Below are 19,470 nucleotides of genomic sequence, written 5' to 3'. Positions count from 1 at the left end.
CTTGGAGGGGAACTTGGAGGTGGTAGTTTCCCCATGTACTTCTGCTCTTGTCCTTCAGGGTGGTGGAGGTCACTGGTTTGCGAGGTGCTGCTAAGGAAACCTTGGCGCGTTGCTGCAGTGCATCTTGTAGATAGTACAGAACTGCAGCCACAGTATGCCGGTGGTGGAGGTTTAGGCTAGTGGATGGGGTGTCGATCATGTGGACAGCTTTATCCTGGATAGTGTTGTGCTTGTGTGTTGTTGCAGCTACATCTATCCAGGCAAGTGGAGAGTATTCCATCACGCTTTTTGCTTGTGCCTTGTGGAGAAGCTTTGGGGAGTCGGGAGGCGAGCTACTCACTGGAGAATACCATGCCTCTGACCTTCTCAGAGTTCAGAGGCATTTATGTGGCTAGTCCAGTTGAGTTTCTCGTCAATGGTGACCTCCAGGATATTAATGGTAGGGGACTCGGCGATGGTATTGCCATTTAATGTCAAGGGAAGGTGGTTAGTGTTGTGTATGTAACCGTTTACCTTTAAGGGAACTATAGAATGTAACCGTTCGCCTTTAAGAGCACTACTTTAGGGTGGCACTATCTATTGGCTCATGTATACTGTAATACCGATAGTGACCACACCAGTATATAAGGGTTGTGATACGTTAACTAGGGCAGAATCGCCCGAGCCTCTGAATAGTAAAGACGTGTTTTATTTTGTTAACAGTGGAGTCTGTGATTATTTATAATACAACCCACAGACTTAACATTGGCGACGAGTCAGGATTCGAACCCTGCGGCAGTTGTTCCACGGCGGCTTCGTCCGAAGACAGGACGTTGAAGAGAGGTTTCAATCCTCACCAGTCTGGAACCGACAGGCTGGAAGCGACAGGCATTAGGACCCTGAAGCCTCCATAACCTCGTGGGTAAGCCGCAGCGTTGGCTGCAAAGACAGGGCGATCGCAATCCCTGATAAGAGCCGCGGTGAAACGCGCGAGCGGGTAAGCCAGAGCCCGGGAGGGAGCGAGCAAGAGCCGCGCGAGCGGGTGAGCCAGAGGCCGGGGGCCGCTTTCAAGTGCGAGGCGCAGCCGGGCCATCGATCGCATCCGCTGATAAGGCCCGCACTCGGCCTGAAAGTCAGCGTCGGGGAACGGGTGATAACCGCCATTGAAGTGGCCGGAGAGCGCCGAGAAGCGCGGGAAAACCGCCATCGAAGTGGGCGGGGAGAGCGAGAAGCGCGGGAAAGCCGCCATTTTTCGCGGGGAAACCGCTGAAGAAGAAGGAAGAAGCGGGAAACCGCCATCTTGGAAATTATTAAGAATTTCAGGAAAGTAATAAGATTTTTCAGAAAGGCTGGTGTGTTCTCAAGAAGAGAGGGAAAATAAGTATAAGTACAGCAATACTTGTGGTGTTCTCAAGAAGAGAGAAGAAAATTAATTAGAATTTTCAGAAACAAGAAATAAGTAAAGCAATACTTGTGGTGTTCTCAAGAAGAGAGAAGAAAATTAATTAGAATTTTCAGAAACAAGAAATAAGTAAAGCAATACTTGTGGTGTTCTCAAGAAGAGAAGAAAATTAATAATAAGTAAAGAAATACTTGTGCTGTTCTCGGAAAGAGAAGAAGATGCCTAAGCGAGGAAATATTAATGATTTTAATGCTGAAATAGAAGACAGGGCCACGTATGGGGAACGCATAGGAATATATTGCGTAGCCATATACGCCAAGGCAATAACTTTGTTAAATTCGATGGGAGCAAAAACATACGGGCTCTTGAAACATCTAATAGCACCAGTTAAACCAGTGGACCAGACCTTCGAAGAGATCGTAGCAGTGCTGAAGGATCAAATTACTGCAAGCATTTCCAAATGCTACCGTTGTGGAAAGACAACGCACGACCAGAATCAGTGCTGGTTTAAGAATCAAGAGTGCAGGAAATGTGGCAAACGGGGTCACATCGCGAAGGTATGCAGGTCCAGAAAGAAGACCAACAAACAAAGGAAGCCACCACCACAAGAAAAGTACAACAAGGTGCATCAGGTGGCTGAAAAGAGTTCAGACGAACAAAATTCAGACTCAGACCCAAACAGCCAGGAGTTGGATAGTCTGAGAATCCACAATGTGGGTAAAGTAACTGATCTACAGACGATCTGGGTCACACTAAAAATAGCTGGAGTCCAAGTACGAATGGAGCTGGACACGGGATCAGCTGTATCAGTCATCAACCAAAAGGACTACCACCGACTATTCTCTCACATACCCTTAAGAAATACCAAGTTCGTATTACAGACATACACGGGGCATCGCGTATACCCCATGGGGAAAATAAGAGTCAAGGTGAGAGATAGGGGTAAAGTACACCCAAGAATGAATTTGTACGTACTACCTGAGGGAGGACCACCACTTCTAGGACGGGAGTGGATCAAGAAAATAGACATGGAATGGCACTACCGACAAGCAATGACGAGTGAGGACTCGGTGCAGACAAGCAGCTCAGACTCTGAGCCGGAAGACGATAAGTCCAGCTTATGTATGAAAAACAAGGTTAACATTAACTCACGGACTAAGGTTGGAAAATCGATGGCGTGCATAAAGACAGAGAATTCTGAGTCTGTTCAAGCTACAGACATATGCATTACGGAGGAACACCGGGCTCGAACTCAACGCTATTTCAAAGTACAACAACAATTAGAACAATTAAGTTACCGCCTCGTACAAGAGATGAAAACAATGAAAAAGTTCTATGACACCGAATGGGAGAGTCTGGAAAGACAACAGAACCTACTGGCTCAAGCAGAGAGCGACCATAGAGCCATCGTGACCAATTACCGATCACATCTCCCTGATGATGTTCAGGGGTTAGAATATTTGCATGATCTAGAGATACAGCAGAAGGGCAAATCACGCTGCACTGAGGATTTTGTTCTGCAATTAGAGACGGAGCTAGTGCAGGCAAAGTTAAGAGAAGTTGAATCACAGGGTGCTCTTAAGGAGATGCAGAAACAAATCTTGGACATGGAAAAGAGAAACGCTTCTTTACCTGATGAGAATAATGTGGCCATGTTGCAAGAGGAGCTTATAGGGGCGAAACTGAAAGAAGCTAAGCAAAGGATGTTGGAACTTGAAACGCAGAACCAAATCAGCGGTAATCAGCTATGTCAAGCAGAGAAGGAGTGCAATGGTCTACATGAGAAGGTGCAATATCTCTCAGCCCAAAATAAGGGACTACTCACTCAGTTAAATGAAAGTAAACGGGAAATGGCTGAGATGGACTGCAAGAATAAAGAAGAGTTGATGGCAGTGAGACTTCGAGAGGCAGATAGCATAGCAGCCTTGGCTGAACTCCAACAGGAAATTGCGAAAGAAACAAATGAAGAGGAATCTTCAGGAAGCCAGGATTTTATTCCAGTTCTTCTCTACGACTCCTTACAAGCAGAGTGCGAGAAGTTGAAAAAACAGTATGAACAGGCCCAGACTACAATTCTGGAGGGGGTTAACTCAGCAACCTCCGAAAAGCTAGTTTCGTTGGAAGTATATGAGCAACTAAAGGTTGAACATGAGCAAGAAGTCCAAAGGCTGCAGGAAATTCTTGAGGAGCTCAGGGCCAAGACAGACTCATCGGTAGAAGTTCCATACATAGATGAGGATGTAGAGGTGAAAGACATGGCAGAACTCATAAAAATATGGAAGGAAGCCCAAGACAAATATGAGGCGGCAATTACCGAGGTTGACCGACTTGAAGAACAGTTTCAACTGGGAATGGGCCCTGAACATGAGCTAGAGAGCATCGAGGCGCAACTTCTCCAAGCACTGGAAGCCAAAGTACAAGAGGAAGAGAAGATGAAAGCATTGGAGAAAATGATGGATGAAATGGAGGAGTACGCTGAATTACGTCTAGGGGAACAGGAGAATGGGGAAACAGCTACTTCAGTAGAAGGATTAAATAGCCTGATAACGAAATCCCTGAAGGAAGGGAAAGGATTGAACGCACAAATGAGGCCAGGAGGGAAGGAAGGGCAGACATCCGAGGAAGAGCAGGATGAATATGATTGCTTGAAGAAGGGTTTTGACCTGTTGAGTGACACCGAATGTTATGAGGATGTGGTCTGCCCAAATTGTGATGGGAACTCCCAAAGTGCTGAAATCCTGAGGAAGCACTTAAGGTCTAAGAAACATAGAGAGTTGGTGGCGCTACAGATGGCAGCCGGGAAAAGAGCTCGGAGAGTTTCAAAAAGGCAGAAAAGAAAAAGAAGAAGCAGAAAATAATAACTGTTTAAAATATTATTACTTCTACTACCTCAGTCCGAACACTACGAAAGGTGCTAAATTTGTAAAAAAAATCCAGGGACATTATCAAGACAGCCAGTGGGTTGTATAAGTCCGCACTGCTGGTTCAACAGGACGAAAGTACAAGCTGTTAAAAAAAAAAAAAAAAAAGGCTATGGAGGATGCTGTCTGGAACGAATTAATACCAGAGACTGAATTTATGAACTGTTCCCACAGAGACTGAACATGTAAACTGATTCCACTGAGAGTATGTTTGTAAACTGTTATATGACGTTGACTCCATTGAGAGTATATCTGTAAATTGTTATATGACGTTGACTCCATCGAGAGTATATCTGCAAACTGTTTATATAAAGTTGAAGATTGTATGTTTAACGGGATTCTGTAAGTAATAAGCTAGGAAGGGAGGAGTGTTGTGTATGTAACCGTTTACCTTTAAGGGAACTATAGAATGTAACCGTTCGCCTTTAAGAGCACTACTTTAGGGTGGCACTATCTATTGGCTCATGTATACTGTAATACCGATAGTGACCACACCAGTATATAAGGGTTGTGATACGTTAACTAGGGCAGAATCGCCCGAGCCTCTGAATAGTAAAGACGTGTTTTATTTTGTTAACAGTGGAGTCTGTGATTATTTATAATACAACCCACAGACTTAACAGTTAGGGTCTCTCTTATTGGAGATGGTCATTGCCTGGCACTTGTGTGGTGTAATCAGCCCAAGCCTGGATTTTGTTGAGGTCTTGCTGCATGCGGACATGGACTGCTTTATTATGAATGGAGCTGAACACCAAAATCATCAGCGAACAGCCCCAATTCTGACCTTGTGATGGATGGAAGGTCATTCATGTAGCAGCTGAGGCTAGTTAAGTCTAGGACACTGCCCTGAGGAACTCCTGCAGCGATGTCCTGGGACTGAGATGATTGGCCTCCCATAACCATCTTCCTTTGAGCCAAATGTGACTCCAGCCACTGGAGAGTTTTCTTTCTGATCCCCATTCAATTTTTACTAGGGCTCCTTGATGTCACACTCAGTCGAATGCTGCATTTTGGTCACAGGCAGTCACTCTCACCTCACCTCTAGAATTCAGGTCTTGTGTCTCTGTTTGCAATGCAGTCTGGAGTCAAGTTGTCCTGGCAGACCCTAAACTGAGCATATGTCTCGTATGTTTGTATCAGAACTTTTAAAGGGTGTTTTATTTGTTGTCTGTATTAGGACTGTAACAGTGATGGGCTAATGTAAATGTTTTTAGAAGTTTTAAATGTTGTGGGTAGTTTACACACACAGAATCACACACACAGAAACCCCACAGTGCAGATAGAGGCCATTTCGGCCCATCGAGCCTGCACCGACACATATCCCACCCGATCCCCGTAACCCCTACACCAACACATGTCCCACCCTATCCCTGTAACCCCACGTATTTAATCCCCCTAACACTAAGGGTCAATTTATCATAGCCAATCAACCTAACCCGCACATCTTTGGACTGTAAGATGATTTTTATGTAGGGCGTGTTCATGGTTGTGACACTGATGTCCAGTACTTTCCCTTACTTTGTAGATCTGTGGCAATCAAATGATGTAGATTTTAACTCATTTGAACAAGAGAGTGGCTTTTGAGATCCAATGCAAGAGCACCAATGTATGATACCATGTAGCAGCAGATTATGGGTTAATCTTCCATTTACTAAATTAGCACTCAATTGCATCAAAATGAGGAAGTGCTGAATGAAAGTCAAATGCTTCCCAATAGGGAAGGAATATTGGAGGAGAAATTGCCTTCAAGAGACTGAGTTCAAACAAGCATTGGTAGAAGCCAGGGTGCAGATCTCCCACCTTCATTCTTGAATTAGAAATGGTGTGTGAAATAGGGAGACCCGGTTGATGGAGAGAGTGAGCTTTGCCTTCACCAAAAAGAAAGCTGTTTTATTTTTCGAATCATTCTGGATCCTGAAAGAAAACCTAAACAATGGAGACAGCAGGATGGTTTGATTGGCCTTTTAAGTTCTATGTTTTGTTCTTCCTTTTCCCTCCCCAGAATGAAGCAATGACAGGGTCCCACACACAGAACAGAGTATTCTCCAGGTTAACCTTAGCAGCATTAGAAGATACTGGGTAAGATAAATGATGTGTAAGCAAACTTTTATATTGTACAATAATTTGGGAATTGTGTTATTGAAAATATTTCTTTTTGCATTCAACCATAAATCAAAATATTAAAAATATTTCAAATAATATTGATTAAAAACAAAACTGCGACAATGGAAAATGTAATTACTCATTTGAAGCACTTGCTAACCCTTCTGTAGATAATTTAAGCAGAACTCCCAGGTGTTGGGCAGTACTTCAAATCTTGGGTCTTCATGGGCTAGACAGAATACGTTAAAATTAGAAACAAACATGTTATTAGAAGACTTCTAAACTACTTTTCAGACTTGCTTTGTGCAGGATGTATGTACTGAAAATGCTCCTCTCTCACTTTCTTTTGAAAAGCATACATATTACAAGTATTAGGTGGTGATCAAATCTTGTAGATTACAAAAGGAAGCAAATAAGTAGAAAACAAAACACAATTTAACACATTTTGGAATTTAAGGAGTTGCAAGTTCAAACCTTGTCTCATGGACTTAAGTTTGAAATGCATAATTAAGCAACTTATTTATAATTTCTTTTTGTCACATCTATATCTAAGACATTGTTCATACTGAAGCTTCTGGTCTCCAGTTTATGAAGTGAGTTACGCTGTTAGCACATCTGAATCATGTTGCTGATTGAGCATTGAGGTCAGCAACAAAAGAGCTTTGCACATGCTTGGATGTCTGTGCAGAGTTCACTCCCCAAGTGGCTAAGTTTTTTAATAATATGAGAGCATTGGTAGGGACATCCACTTTGTCATAATTATCTAAAGTTAAGTTTATAAAGTCTTCAGCAGATCCAATGTACTACCTGGACACTTTTGCAATGCAGTTTCAACCAAGTTTAAAAAAAAAAATAATTCTTGGGATGTGATGTTGCTTGCAAGCCTGCCTTTATTGCCCATCCCTAGTTGTTCAGGTTTGGTTCAACTGAGTGGCTTGCTACGCTACTTCAGAGGGCAATTAACAGTCAACCACGTTTGTGTGGGACTGGTTTTACGTATCGGCCAGACCAGATAAGGACGGCAGGTTCCCTTTTCTAAAGGGCATTAGTGAACTAGTTGGGTTTTTATGACAATCCGACAGTTTCACAGTTACTTTTACTGATTTTATTTCTAGATTTTCTGCATTATTAGTCTAGATTACAAATCCAGTAACATAACATAACATAACAGGAGCTAGGGAGGAAGTTAAAAAGTAGGACCTCAAAGGTAGTAATCTCTGGATTACTCCCAGTGCCACGCGCCAGCGAGAGTAGAAATCGGAAGATAGGGCGGATCAATGCGTGGCTTGAAGCATGGTGCAGGAGGGAGGGCTTGGATTCTTGGGGCATTGGGATCAATTCTGGGGCAGGAGGCACCTATTCAAAAGGGATGGGTTGCACCTCAACAGGACTGGGACCAATGTCCTTGCGGGGAGGTTCACTAGTGTGGTTGGGGAGGGTTTAAACTAAATTGGCAGGGGCGTGGGCACCAGCATATAGAAGTAGAAAAGAGGAATAAGGTGCATAAAGGAGGGAGAGTGTTGGATAGTACTAGAGAAGGAAGTAGTACCATATTAGATGGGAGCAGACTAAGAAGGACTACGAGGAATACAAATACAGGTTTGGAATGCATGTATGTAAACGCACAAAGTGTGGTGAATAAGGTTGGTGAGCTACAAGCACAATTAGCCGTGTGGGAAGATGATGTAGTGGCAATAACGGAAACATGGCTTAAAAATGGTGAGGACTGGGCGCTTAATATTCACAAAGAAGGTGTTCAGAAAGATAGGGAAGGAAAAAAGGGAGGTGGGGCGGCAGTACTGAGTAGGGAAGACATTGTAGTGTTGGAAAGAGAGGATGTCCTCGAGGGGGTAACGACAGAATCCATTTGGTTAGAGTTGAGAAGCAAAAAGGGTATGATCACACTATTGGGGGTATTCTATAGGCCTCCAAATAGTGAGAGAGAGGAGCAAATCTGCAGGGAAACATACAAACATAGAAACATAGAAGATAGGAGCAGGAGTAGGCCATTCGGCCCCTCGAGCCTGTTCCGCCATTTAATGAGATCATGACTGATCATCCAAATTCAGTACCCTGTCCCTGCTTTCTCCCCATATCCCTTGATCCCTTTAGCCTTATTAAATATATTCAAGGAGTTAGATATATTTCTTAAGTTGGCTTCAACTGCTTTCTGTGGTAGAGAATTCCACAGGTTCACCACTCTCTGGGTGAAGAAATTCCTCCTCATCTCAGTCCTAAATGGCTTACCCCTTAGCCTTAGACTGTGACCCTTGGTTCTGGACTCCCCCGCCATCGGGAACATCCTTCCTGCATCTAGTCTGTCTAGTCCTGTTAGAATTTTATAAGTTTCAATGAGATCCCCTCTCATTCTTCTAAACTCTAGCGAATATAAGCCTAATTGACTCAATCTCTCTTCATACGTCATTCCTGCCATCCCAGGTATCAGTCTGGTGAATCTTCGCTGCACTCCCTCCATGGCAAGAACATCCTTCCTCAGATAAGGCGACCAAAACTGCACACAATACTCAAGGTGTGGTCTCACCAAGGCCCTGTACAATTGCAGCAAGACATCCTTGTTCCTGTACTCGAATCCTCTCGCTATGAAGGCCAACATACCATTTGCCGCCTTAACTGCCTGCTGCACCTTCATGCATACCTTCAGCGACTGGTGCACAAGGACACCCAGGTCTCGTTGTACTTCCCCTTTTCCCAATCTATTGTCGTTCAGATACAGTAATAACCTGTCTTCCTGTTTTTGCCACCAAAGTGGATAACCTCGCATTTATCCACATTATACAGCATCTGCCCAATCATCCTAAGGATAAGGGGTAAGCCATTTAGGACAGAAATGAGGAGGAATTTCTTCACCCAGAGAGTGGTGAACCTGTGGAATTCTCTACCACAGAAGGCAGTAGAGGCCAATTCATTAAATATATTCAAGAAGGAGTTGGATATATTTCTTAAGGCTAAAGGGATCAAGGGGTATGGAGAGAAAGCAGGGACAGGGTACTGAATTTGGATGATCAGCCATGATCACACATTGAATGGTGGAGCAGGCTCGAGGGGCCGAATGGCCTACTCCTCCTATCTTCTATGTTTCACCCAACCTGTCCAAATCATACTGGAGTTTCTCTGCATCCTCCTCACAGCACACACGCCCACCCAGCTTTGTGTCGTCTGCAAACTTGGAGATATTACATCTAGTTCCCTCGTCTAGATCATTAATATATATTGTGAATATCTGGGGTCCTAGCACCAATCCCTGCGATACCCCACTAGTCACTGCCTGCCACTCGGAAAAAGACCAGTTTATTCCGACTCTTTGCTTCCTGTCTGCCAACCAGTTCTCTATCCAAGTCAGTACCATGTGCTTTAACATTGCATGCCAATCTCTTAGGCGCGACCTTATCGAAAGCCTTCTGAAAGTCCAAATACACCACATCCACTGGTTCTCCCTTATCTATTCTACCAGTTACATCCTCAAAAAATTCCAGTACATTAGTCAAGCACGATTTACCTTTTGTAAATCCATGTTGACTTTGTCTGCTCCTGTCACTGTTTTCCAAGTGCTCTGCTATTACATCTTTTATAATGGACTCTAGCATTTTCCCCACTACTGATGTCAGGCTTACCAGTCTATAATCCCCTGTTTTCTCTACCACCTTTTTTTAAATAGTGGGGTTACATTAGCTACCCTCCAATCCATGGGAACTATTCCAGAGTCTATAGAATTTTGGAAGATGACCAGCAATGCATCTACTATTTCTAAGGCCACTTCCTTAAGTACCCTAGGATATAGATTATCAGACCCTGGGGATTTATCGGCCTTCAATCCCGTCAATTTCCCTAACACCATTTCCCTACAAATACTGATTTCATTTAATTCCTCCCTCTTATTAGACCCTATGTTCCCCAAAATCTCTGGAAGGTTATTTGTGTCCTCCTTTGTGAAGACAGAACCAAAGTATGTATTTAATTGGTCTGCCAGTTCTTTGTTCCCTATTATAAATTCCCCTGATTCTGACTGCAAGGGACCTACGCTTGACTTCACCAATCTTTTTCTCTTCACATATCTATAGAAGCTTTTACAGTCAGTTTTTATGTTCCCTGAAAGCTTACTCTCATACTCTATTTTCCCCCTCTTAATTAATCCCTTTGTCCTCCTTTGCTGAATCCTAAACTGCTCCCAATCCTCAGTTTTGCTGCTTTTTCTGGCCAATTTATGTGTCCTCTCCTTGGACCTTATGCTATCCCTAATTTCCCTTGTTAGCCACAGTTGAGTCACCTTTTTTATTTTATTTTTATGCCAAACAGGGATGCACAACTTCTGTAGTTCATGCATGCGCTCTTTAAATGTTTGCCATTGCCTATCCACCATCAACCCTTTAAGTAATGTTCCCCAATCCATCCTAGCCAACTCGTGCCTCATACCATCGCAGTTTCCTTTATTTAAATTCAGGGCCCTAGTCGCTAAGTCAACTACTTCACTCTCCATCTTAATGAAGAATTCTATCATATTATGATCGCTCCTCCCCAAGGGGCCTCGCACAACAACATTGCTAAGTAATCCTTTCTCATTATATAATACCCAGTCTAAGATGGCCTGATCTCTAGTTGGCTCCTCGACATATTGGCCCAGGAAACCATCCCGTATGCACTCCAGGAATTCCTCCTCCACAGTATTGTTACTAATTTGGTTAGCCCAATCTATATGTAGATTAAAGTCACCCATGATAACTGCTGTGCCCTTATTGCACGCGTCTCTAATTTCCCGTTTAATGCCATCCCCAACCTCAGCATTACTGTTTGGGGGTCTGTATACAACTCCCACTAACGTTTTCTGCCCCTTGGTATTTCTCAGCTCTACCCATACAGATTCCACATCATCAGAGCTAATATCCTTCCTTACTATTGTGTTAATCTCTTTAACCAGCAATGCTACCCCACCTCCTTTTCCTTTTTGCCTGTCCTTCCTGAATATTGAATACCCCTGGATGTTGAATTCCCAGCCTTGGTCACCCTGGAGCCATGTCTCCGCAAATCGCACAAATAGGCAAAAATTATAGAGTGGTGATATTGCGGGACTTTAATTACCCAAATATCGATTGGGATAATGTTACAGTAAAGGGAAAGGAGGGGGCAGAATTTATAAAATGTGTTCAGGAGAACTTCCTTGACCAGTATGTTCTCGGCCCAACTAGGAAGGAGGCATTGCTGGATCTGGTGCTGGGGAATGAGATGGGCCAAGTGTCTGTGGGAGAACACTTGGGTAAGAGTGATCATCGTATCATAAGATTTAGATTAGTAATGGAGAAGAGCAAGGAACAATCTAAAGTAGAACTTCTAAATTGGAAGAGGGCTAACTTCAGAGGGATGAGAGGGGATCTAGCCAGGGTAAAATGGAACCAAAGATTGACAGGAAAAACTGTAAAGGAACAATGGGTGATATTTAAGGAGGAGATATTTCAGGTACAGGCTAGGTACATTCCAACATTAGGGAAACCAAAGCCAGGGCTCCTTGGATGATGAGGGAGATTGAGAATATGATGAAACAAAAAAAGAGGGTGTATGATGCATGTCAGCTGAATTCTTCAAGTGAAAACCAGGCCAAATACAATAAGTTGAGATTGGAAGTGAAGAGGAAAATAAGACTGGCAAAGAGAGAATATGAGAATAGAATGGCAGTTAACATAAAAGGGAATCCAAAAATCTTCTACCGGCATGTATGTAGTAAGCAGGTAGTAAGAGGCGGGGCGGGGCCTATTCAGGACAAAGAAGGTGATACAGGTTGATCGTCTAAAATCCGGAATGTTCTGGAATCTGGACTCCGGGACGATTGCTGGCAGGGTCGTCCGGAATCCGTAAAATGTTCCGGAATCCGGAACTCCGGATTTTGGACGCTCAACCTGTACTTCAAAAAGCCATTAACGTTTGTTGTCTTTTTTTGAAAAATCCCATGAAAAATGCGAGTGATGCAATAAAACTTTAGTGTTGTGTTTTATCCTCCTTAATCTGCACAGCTCCACTAAGTGTTTCCGCCAGGCTGCGGCCACGGCACCACGCTGCCCTGATGCCATCGGATGCTCTGCAGTGCTCGCAGCATCCCTCCTTTAACAGAAGGGGAGGGGCGGAGAAACGCGTCAATGCTACGCGGAGCAGCCCAGGCATTTCCGGACTCTGAACGTGTTTCTGATGTCCGAAGTCCGGAAACGCCCGAGCCCAGGTTGCGATATTTCCGGTCTTCGGACATCAGAAATACGTTCCGAAGTCTGGAAAAACACGAAAACCGGCTCAGCCTCGGTCCCAAGGTTGCCGGATTTTGGACGCTCGATCTGCATATGGTTAGAGGCACAGGGCAAGGCTAGAATACTTAATGAGTACTTTGTATCAATGTTTACTAAGGAAGAGAATGCTGACAAAATATCGGTAGAAGCAGAAATGGATGATAATTGATAGGCAGGATGTACTGGAAAGGCTGGATATGCTGAGAATGGATAAGTTGCCTGGTCCAGATGGCTTGCATCCCAGGTTGCTAAGGGAAGTGGGGGTGGAGATAGTGGAAGGGCTTGCCATAACCTTCCAATCTTCCCTAGATGCAGGGGAGGTGCCAGAGGATTGGAAAGTGTCAAATGTGACGCCCTTGTTCAAGAAAGGGTGTAAGGACAATCCTAGTAACTACAGGCCGGTCAGTTTAACATCAGTGGTGGGTAAGGTTTTAGAAACAATAATAAGAAATAGGAGCAGGAGTAGGCCATACGGCCCCTCGGGCCTGCTCCGCCATTCAATAGGATCATGGCTGATCTGAATCTAGACTCACGTCCACTTCCCTGCCCTCTCCCCGTAACCCCTAATTCCCTTATCTGCTAGGAAAATGTCTATCTCCATTTTAAATTTATTTAATGTTGCAGCTTCCACAGCGCTCTGGGGTAGCAAATTCCATAGATTTACTACCCTCTGAGTGAAGAAGTTTCTCCTCATCTCAGTTTTGAAAGGGCAGCCCCTTATTCTAAGATTATGCCCCCTAGTTCTAATCTCACCCATCAGTGGAAACATCCTCACCGCATCCACCCGATCAAGCCCCCTCACAATCTTATATGTTTCGATAAGATCGCCTCTCATTCTTCTGAACTCCAATGAGTAGAGTCCCAACCTACTCAACCTTTCCTCATATGTCAACCCCCTCATCTCTGGAATAATTAAGGAGAGCCAGCACGGATTTGTAAAAGGCAGATCGTGTTTGACTAATCTAATTGAATTTTTTGATGAAGTAACAGAGAAGGTTGATGAAAGGAATGCAGCGGATGTTGTCTATATGGATTTTAAGAAAGCGTTTGACAAAGTACCACATAAAAGGCTGGTTAACAAAATTGAGGCTCATGGAATAGGAGGGTCAGTGGATAAGAAATTGGCTTAAGGACAGAAAATAGCGAGTCATGGTAAATGGTTGTTTTTCAGACTGGAAGATGGTAGAAAATGGTGTTTCTCAAAGGTCAGTGCTAGGACCACTGCTTTTATATAAATGACTTGGATATTGGAATACAGAGTAAAATCCAGAAATTTGCTGATGATACCAAACTTGGAGGTGTGGCAAACAGTGAGGATGATACCAATCGACTGCAACAGGAAATAGATAGGCTAGCAGAATGGGCAGACAAGTGGCAGATGGAATTTAATACAGAGAAGTGTGAGGTGATGCATATTGGCAGAAGGGATAGGGAGAGGCAATATAGACTTAATGGCACAGATTTAAAGAGGGTGCAGGGACAGAGGGACCTGGGGGTTCATCTTTGAAGGTGGCAGGACATATTGAGAGAGTAGTTAGCAAATCATATGGAATCATGGGCTTCATAAATAGAGGCCGAATTACAGTATGCAGACGATGCTTGCGTCTGCGCTCACTCGGAGGTCGAACTCCAAACCATCGGAAACACCTTCACCGAGAGCATGGGCCTTACACTAAACATCCTCTACCAACCTGCCCCCGCCACACAGTGCTGCCCCCCGATTATCAAAATCCACGACAAGGCCTTGGACAACGTGGACCACTTTCCGTACCTCTGGAGCCTACTGTCAACAAGGGCAGACATTGACGACGAAGTCCAAAACCGCCTTCAGTGTGCCAGTGCAGCCTTCGGTCGCCTGAGGAAGAGAGTGTTTGAAGAACAGGACCTCAAACCCAGCACTAAGCTCATGGTCTATAGGGCAGCAGTGATACCTGCCCTGCTGTATGCCTCAGAGACATGGACCATGTACAGCAGGCACCTCAAAGCACTGGAGAGGTACCACCAACGCTGCCTCCGCAAGATCCTGCAAATCCATTGGCAGGATAGGCACACCAACGTCGGTGTTCTTGCTCAGGCCAGCATCGAAGCTCTGACCACGCTCAATCCGCTCCGATGGACGGGTCACATTGTCCGCATGCCCGATACGAGACTCCCAAAACAAGCGCTCTACTCGGAGCTCCGGCACGGCAAGAGAGCCCCATGTGGGCAGAGGAAACGCTTCAAGGACACCCTCAAAGCTTGAAAAAGTGTAACATCCCCACCGACACCTGGGAATCCCTGGCCCAAGACCGCACAAAGTGGAGGAGAAGCATCCGGGAAGGCGCAGAACACCTCGAGTCTCTTCGCCGGGAGCAAGCGGAAGCCAAGCGCAGGCATCGCAAGGAGCCCACATCAACCCAAGCACCCCACCCACCCGCCCCTTCAACCACCGTCTGCCCCACCTGTGACAGAGACTGTAGGTCTTGCATTGGACTCATCAGTCACCTGTGAGCTCATTTTTAATATGGAAGTAAGTCATCCTCAGTTCCAAGGGACTGCCTAAGAAGAAGTATTGAGTACAAGAGCAGGGAAGTTATGCTGAACCTTTATAAAGCTCTGGTTAGGCCACAACTAGAGTATTGCGTCCAGTTCTGGTCACCACACTTTAGGAAGGATGTGAAGGTCCTTGAGAGGGTGCAGAGGAGATTTACCAGAAAGGTTCCAGGGATGAGAGATTTTAACTACAAGGTTAGGTTGGAGAAGCTGGGGTTGTTCTCCTTGGAGCAAACGAGGTTGAGGGGAGATTTGATTGAGATGAACAAGATTATAACGGGTTTGAATAACATAGACAGAGAAAGACTGTTCCCATTAGCTGATGGTACAAGGACTAGGGGACACAGATTTAAGGTATTGGACAAGAGATACAGGGGGGATGTGAAGAAGAACTTTTTTACGCAGCGAGTGGTAATGACCTGGAATTCGCTGCCGATGAGGGTGTGGAAGCAGAGACGATCAGTGATTTCAGAAGTAAATTGGATAGACATTTGAGGGAAATAAACTTGCTGGGGAGGGGAATGGGACTGACTGGATTGCTCTACAGAGAGCCAGCATGGACTTGATGGGCCAAATGGCCTCCTTCTGTGCCATAATGACTCTATGACTAAACCCAGTGCCAACTCGAACCAGTGTTAGATCGTATCCCGGAGCAAGTCAGAAACTGTTTGGCTTTAGTGTGCTCGGGAGTCTGAGTAGGATTGGACTCCTGAATTATACTGCTACTTTCATGTCAACCACTGGCTACAAAGTACTTTAGGATATCATTAGGATGTGATAATATGCTATATAAATGCACATTCTTTTATTCTTTCAATGTACAGCTAAAAGCACTGTGCATCAACATGAAAATGGAAGCATAACTACATATTATATACACTATAAACTAGTTTGAGTGTATGAATATGGGCTGGGAAATCTCGGGCTCCCGATAGCGTTCTTTCTCTGTCTTTCTGTTTTATGTTGGGAGAATGTGAGGGAAGATGCAGCAACCTTTTGAGATTGTCATACTAGTCGAGAGATACCCGAGGCAAATGGGAAAAAGATGACCTCTATTCTATTATCTAAGTCTTCTCTGTCTGCAAATACTACTTGTAACCCTGGGTCAGGTGAGCATCCATTATCACCAAGCCATGCTTTGTTACAAGTTCATTTTATGATGGCATTATAATCTTAAAAAGTTCTGTCTATGCTGTTAATTATAAAAGATCAATTAATGATCAGGGTACATGAAGAACTCTGTGTAGATATCTAAACAAGTCACCAGAAAAAATGTGGTCTATGATAAAAATCAGTAAATTGGTGCAAGAAACTCAACTATATTAAATTGACTTGGTTTTTAAATGGTACAAAAATGTGACTATATTCTTCAAATAATGTTTTTTTCTCTTTCCTACCCTCTCCCAACCCCCCCACCCCCACCACCAGTTGGTACAAAGCCAATTATAGCATGGCAGAGAGACTGGAGTGGGGTGAAGGCATGGGCTGTGACTTTGTAATGAATAGCTGCAAGTTCTGGATTGACCAACAACGGAAGAAGTGAGCATCTATCTATCTATCTATCTTCTATCTATATTATATTATTTATTATTATATATATAAATCGGTACATCTGTCTGTCTGTCATTCTGTCTGTCATCGCCTGTGCGTCTGTCGGGCTATGCGCTCGAAAGTTACAGGGCGTACCTACGCGCGCGTTACCTCCAAAGAAAGCTTACGCTTCCGAGACGGTTTTAAGCGTATTTACGTTTCGGCCAGGCTAAAATCGCGCCCGCGGTATCCCAAAAACCTTCAACGTTCCGCTCATTAGCATCTCATTATCCGCTCATTAGCGACAGAGTGACCTCGAGCTCGACCAATCGTACGCCGGGTTGCTGGCGTGTGCCGCCGGGCCAATCGGTGCGTGTGTGGCCGGCCTTATCGTTCTGAACCGAGGTGAGTCGCTGCCATCTTGATTCCAAACTTTTCCTTTCTTTTTCCCGCTTTCTGCGTCTTTAAAAGAAACGTTGCTTTTAAAACACATATTGTTTTTAAAAAAAATGATTTAGAAACGAATTAACTTATCTAATCTCATTAATTTTCCCACCTTTCCCCGTTTTTCCACGTAGGCCTCGAAGCCTCGGCTTCTCCTTCACACCCACGCCCGAGCTAGGCACCTCCCGGCCCCACTCGAAGGCTGGAGGGCCGAGCCTCAGCCCAGTGCCGCTAGGGTGCGCGCACAGCAGGAGCTGAGACGCGGCGTCTCTCTCTGGCTCGGCCGGGGGGCGGGGCTTGCTGAGCGTCAAGCGTCACCCTGGCAACCGGCCCCCCGGCTGTCTCGCACAGCCGCAATCGGCGGTCTTCACCTTGGGGGGGGGGGGGGGTGGCCGCCAAGCGTCACCCTGGCAACCGGCCCCCCCGGCCGTCTCGCACAGCCGCAATCGGTGGTCTTCACCTCGGGCGGGGGGGGGGGGGGGCCGCGACCCTCGGGGGGGGGGGCCCGCCCGCCGCGACCCTCGGGGGGGGGGGGCCCGCCCTCCCTCCTCCCCTCCCCCCTTCCTTCTCCCCCCTCCCCCCCTTCCCTTCCCCCCCGCCCTCCCTTCCTCCCCAGCCCTCCCTTCCCCCCCCCCCCCCCCCCCCCCCAGTCGCTCTCTCTCTCTTCCAACAACAACATGCGCTCGAAAAAGCCTCTGCACCGCCGGGCACTTCAGCTAGTCTTATATATATAAAAGGATACATCTGTCTGTCTGTATTGAATAAACTCGAAAGTTATAGAGCGTACCTACACGTGTGTTACATCGAAAGAAAGCTGACGATTCCAGAACCGTCATAAACGTATTTACGTTTCGGCCAGACAAAAATTGCGCCCGCGGTATCCAACAAACGTTCAACATTTCGCTCATTATCCGCTCATTAGCATCGAGTGACGTCGAGCTCGACCAGTCGTACGGCGGGTTCCTGGCGCGCGCGGGCGGGCCCGCCTACAGTCGAGTGACGGGACGATTGACCAATCCTACGCTTCGGTGACCTGACGGTCCACCAATCGGTGTGTGTGTGGGCGGGCCTTATTGTTCTGAACCGAGGTGAGTCGCCGCCATCTTGATTCCAAACTTTTCATTTCTTTTTCCCGCTTTCTGCATGTTTCTTTTCAAATCTACATTTCCAGCAAAAAAAAAAGTTGCTTTTAAAAGACAAATTGTTTTTAAAAAAAGTTAATTCGTTTGTAAATCTTTGGTCTAACCTCTATAATTTTCTTACCTTTCACCGTTTTTCCAGGCCTCAAAGCCTGGGCGTCTGTTGACCAGCCACGCCCGAGCTAGGTGCCTCCCGTCGCAATCGACAAAAGGCCAGCGATCGCCGCCATCTTTGTGAAGGCTGGAGGGGGCGGGCCTGAGCCGCCCGTCGCCATCTTAGTAAAGGCGGGTGGGGCAGGAGTCAGCGCGCGCGACTTGAATCCGGCCGGGCCTCACGCGGTCGGTTGCGCGGCGGCGTCTCTCTGCTCTTGAAGCCGGCTCGGGCGCGGGCCTCGGGAGATCGGGGCGCGGGCTTCGGGAGATCGGGGTGGGGTGGGCCTCGGCAGATCGGGGGGGCGGGCCTCGGGAGATCGGGGGGGGGCGGCCCTCGGGAGATTGGGGGGGAGGTGGGGCGGAGATCGGGGGGCGGGCCTCGAGAGATCGGGGGAGGTGGGGCGGGCCTCGGGAGATCGGGGGGGGCGAGCCTCGGGAGATCGGGGGGGGTGTGGCGTGGGCCTCGGGAGATCGGGGGGGGCGGGCCTCGGGAGATCGGGGGGGGCGGGCCTCGGGAGATCGGGGGGGGGCGGGCCTCGGGAGATGGGCCTCGGGAGATCCGGGGGGGGCGGGCTTCGGGAGATCGGTGGGGCGGGTCTCGGGAGATCGGGGGGCGGGTCTCGGGAGATCGGGGGGCGGGGCCTCGGGAGATCGGGGGACGGGCCTCGGGAGGTCGGGGGGGGGCGGGCCTCGGGAGATCGGGGGGGCAGGCCGCGGGAGATCGGGGGTGGGGGGGGCGAGCCTCGGGAGATCGGGGGGGGGCGGGGCTCGGGCCTCGTGAGAGCGGGCCTCGGGAGGGCGGGGCTCGGGGCCTCGGGAGGGCGGGGCTCGGGGCCTCGGGAGGGCGGGGCTCGGGACATTGGTGGCGGGGCTCGGGGACTCCCCCCCTCCGCTCCCCGTCCCCCAGTCGCGCTCTCACTTCCCCCCCAGTCGCGCTCTCTCTTCCCCCCAGTCGCGCTCTCTCTTCCCCCCAGTCGCGCTCT

At 46.8% G+C, this 19,470-nt stretch overlaps 1 protein-coding gene across 1 annotated transcript in view; it reads left to right on the top strand.

Moving 5' to 3' along the window:
• The window catches only part of lmln (leishmanolysin-like (metallopeptidase M8 family)), a 98,638-nt gene that overhangs the window by 56,823 nt on the left and 22,345 nt on the right, over nucleotides 1-19,470 (top strand). Inside the window, 2 exon segments of the mRNA XM_085986517.1 lie at nucleotides 6,305-6,381; nucleotides 16,650-16,760. Coding sequence (XP_085842643.1) covers nucleotides 6,305-6,381; nucleotides 16,650-16,760 — 188 coding nt within the window.

The sequence above is a fragment of the Somniosus microcephalus genome, chromosome 4 (genome assembly GCF_052327205.1).
Source record: "Somniosus microcephalus isolate GS21.2 chromosome 4, FLI_Smic_1.0, whole genome shotgun sequence".
NCBI classification, from domain to species: domain Eukaryota; kingdom Metazoa; phylum Chordata; class Chondrichthyes; order Squaliformes; family Somniosidae; genus Somniosus; species Somniosus microcephalus.
The sequence above is the reverse complement of the archived record's forward strand: the minus strand, read 5'-3'. Positions and strand labels throughout refer to the sequence as shown.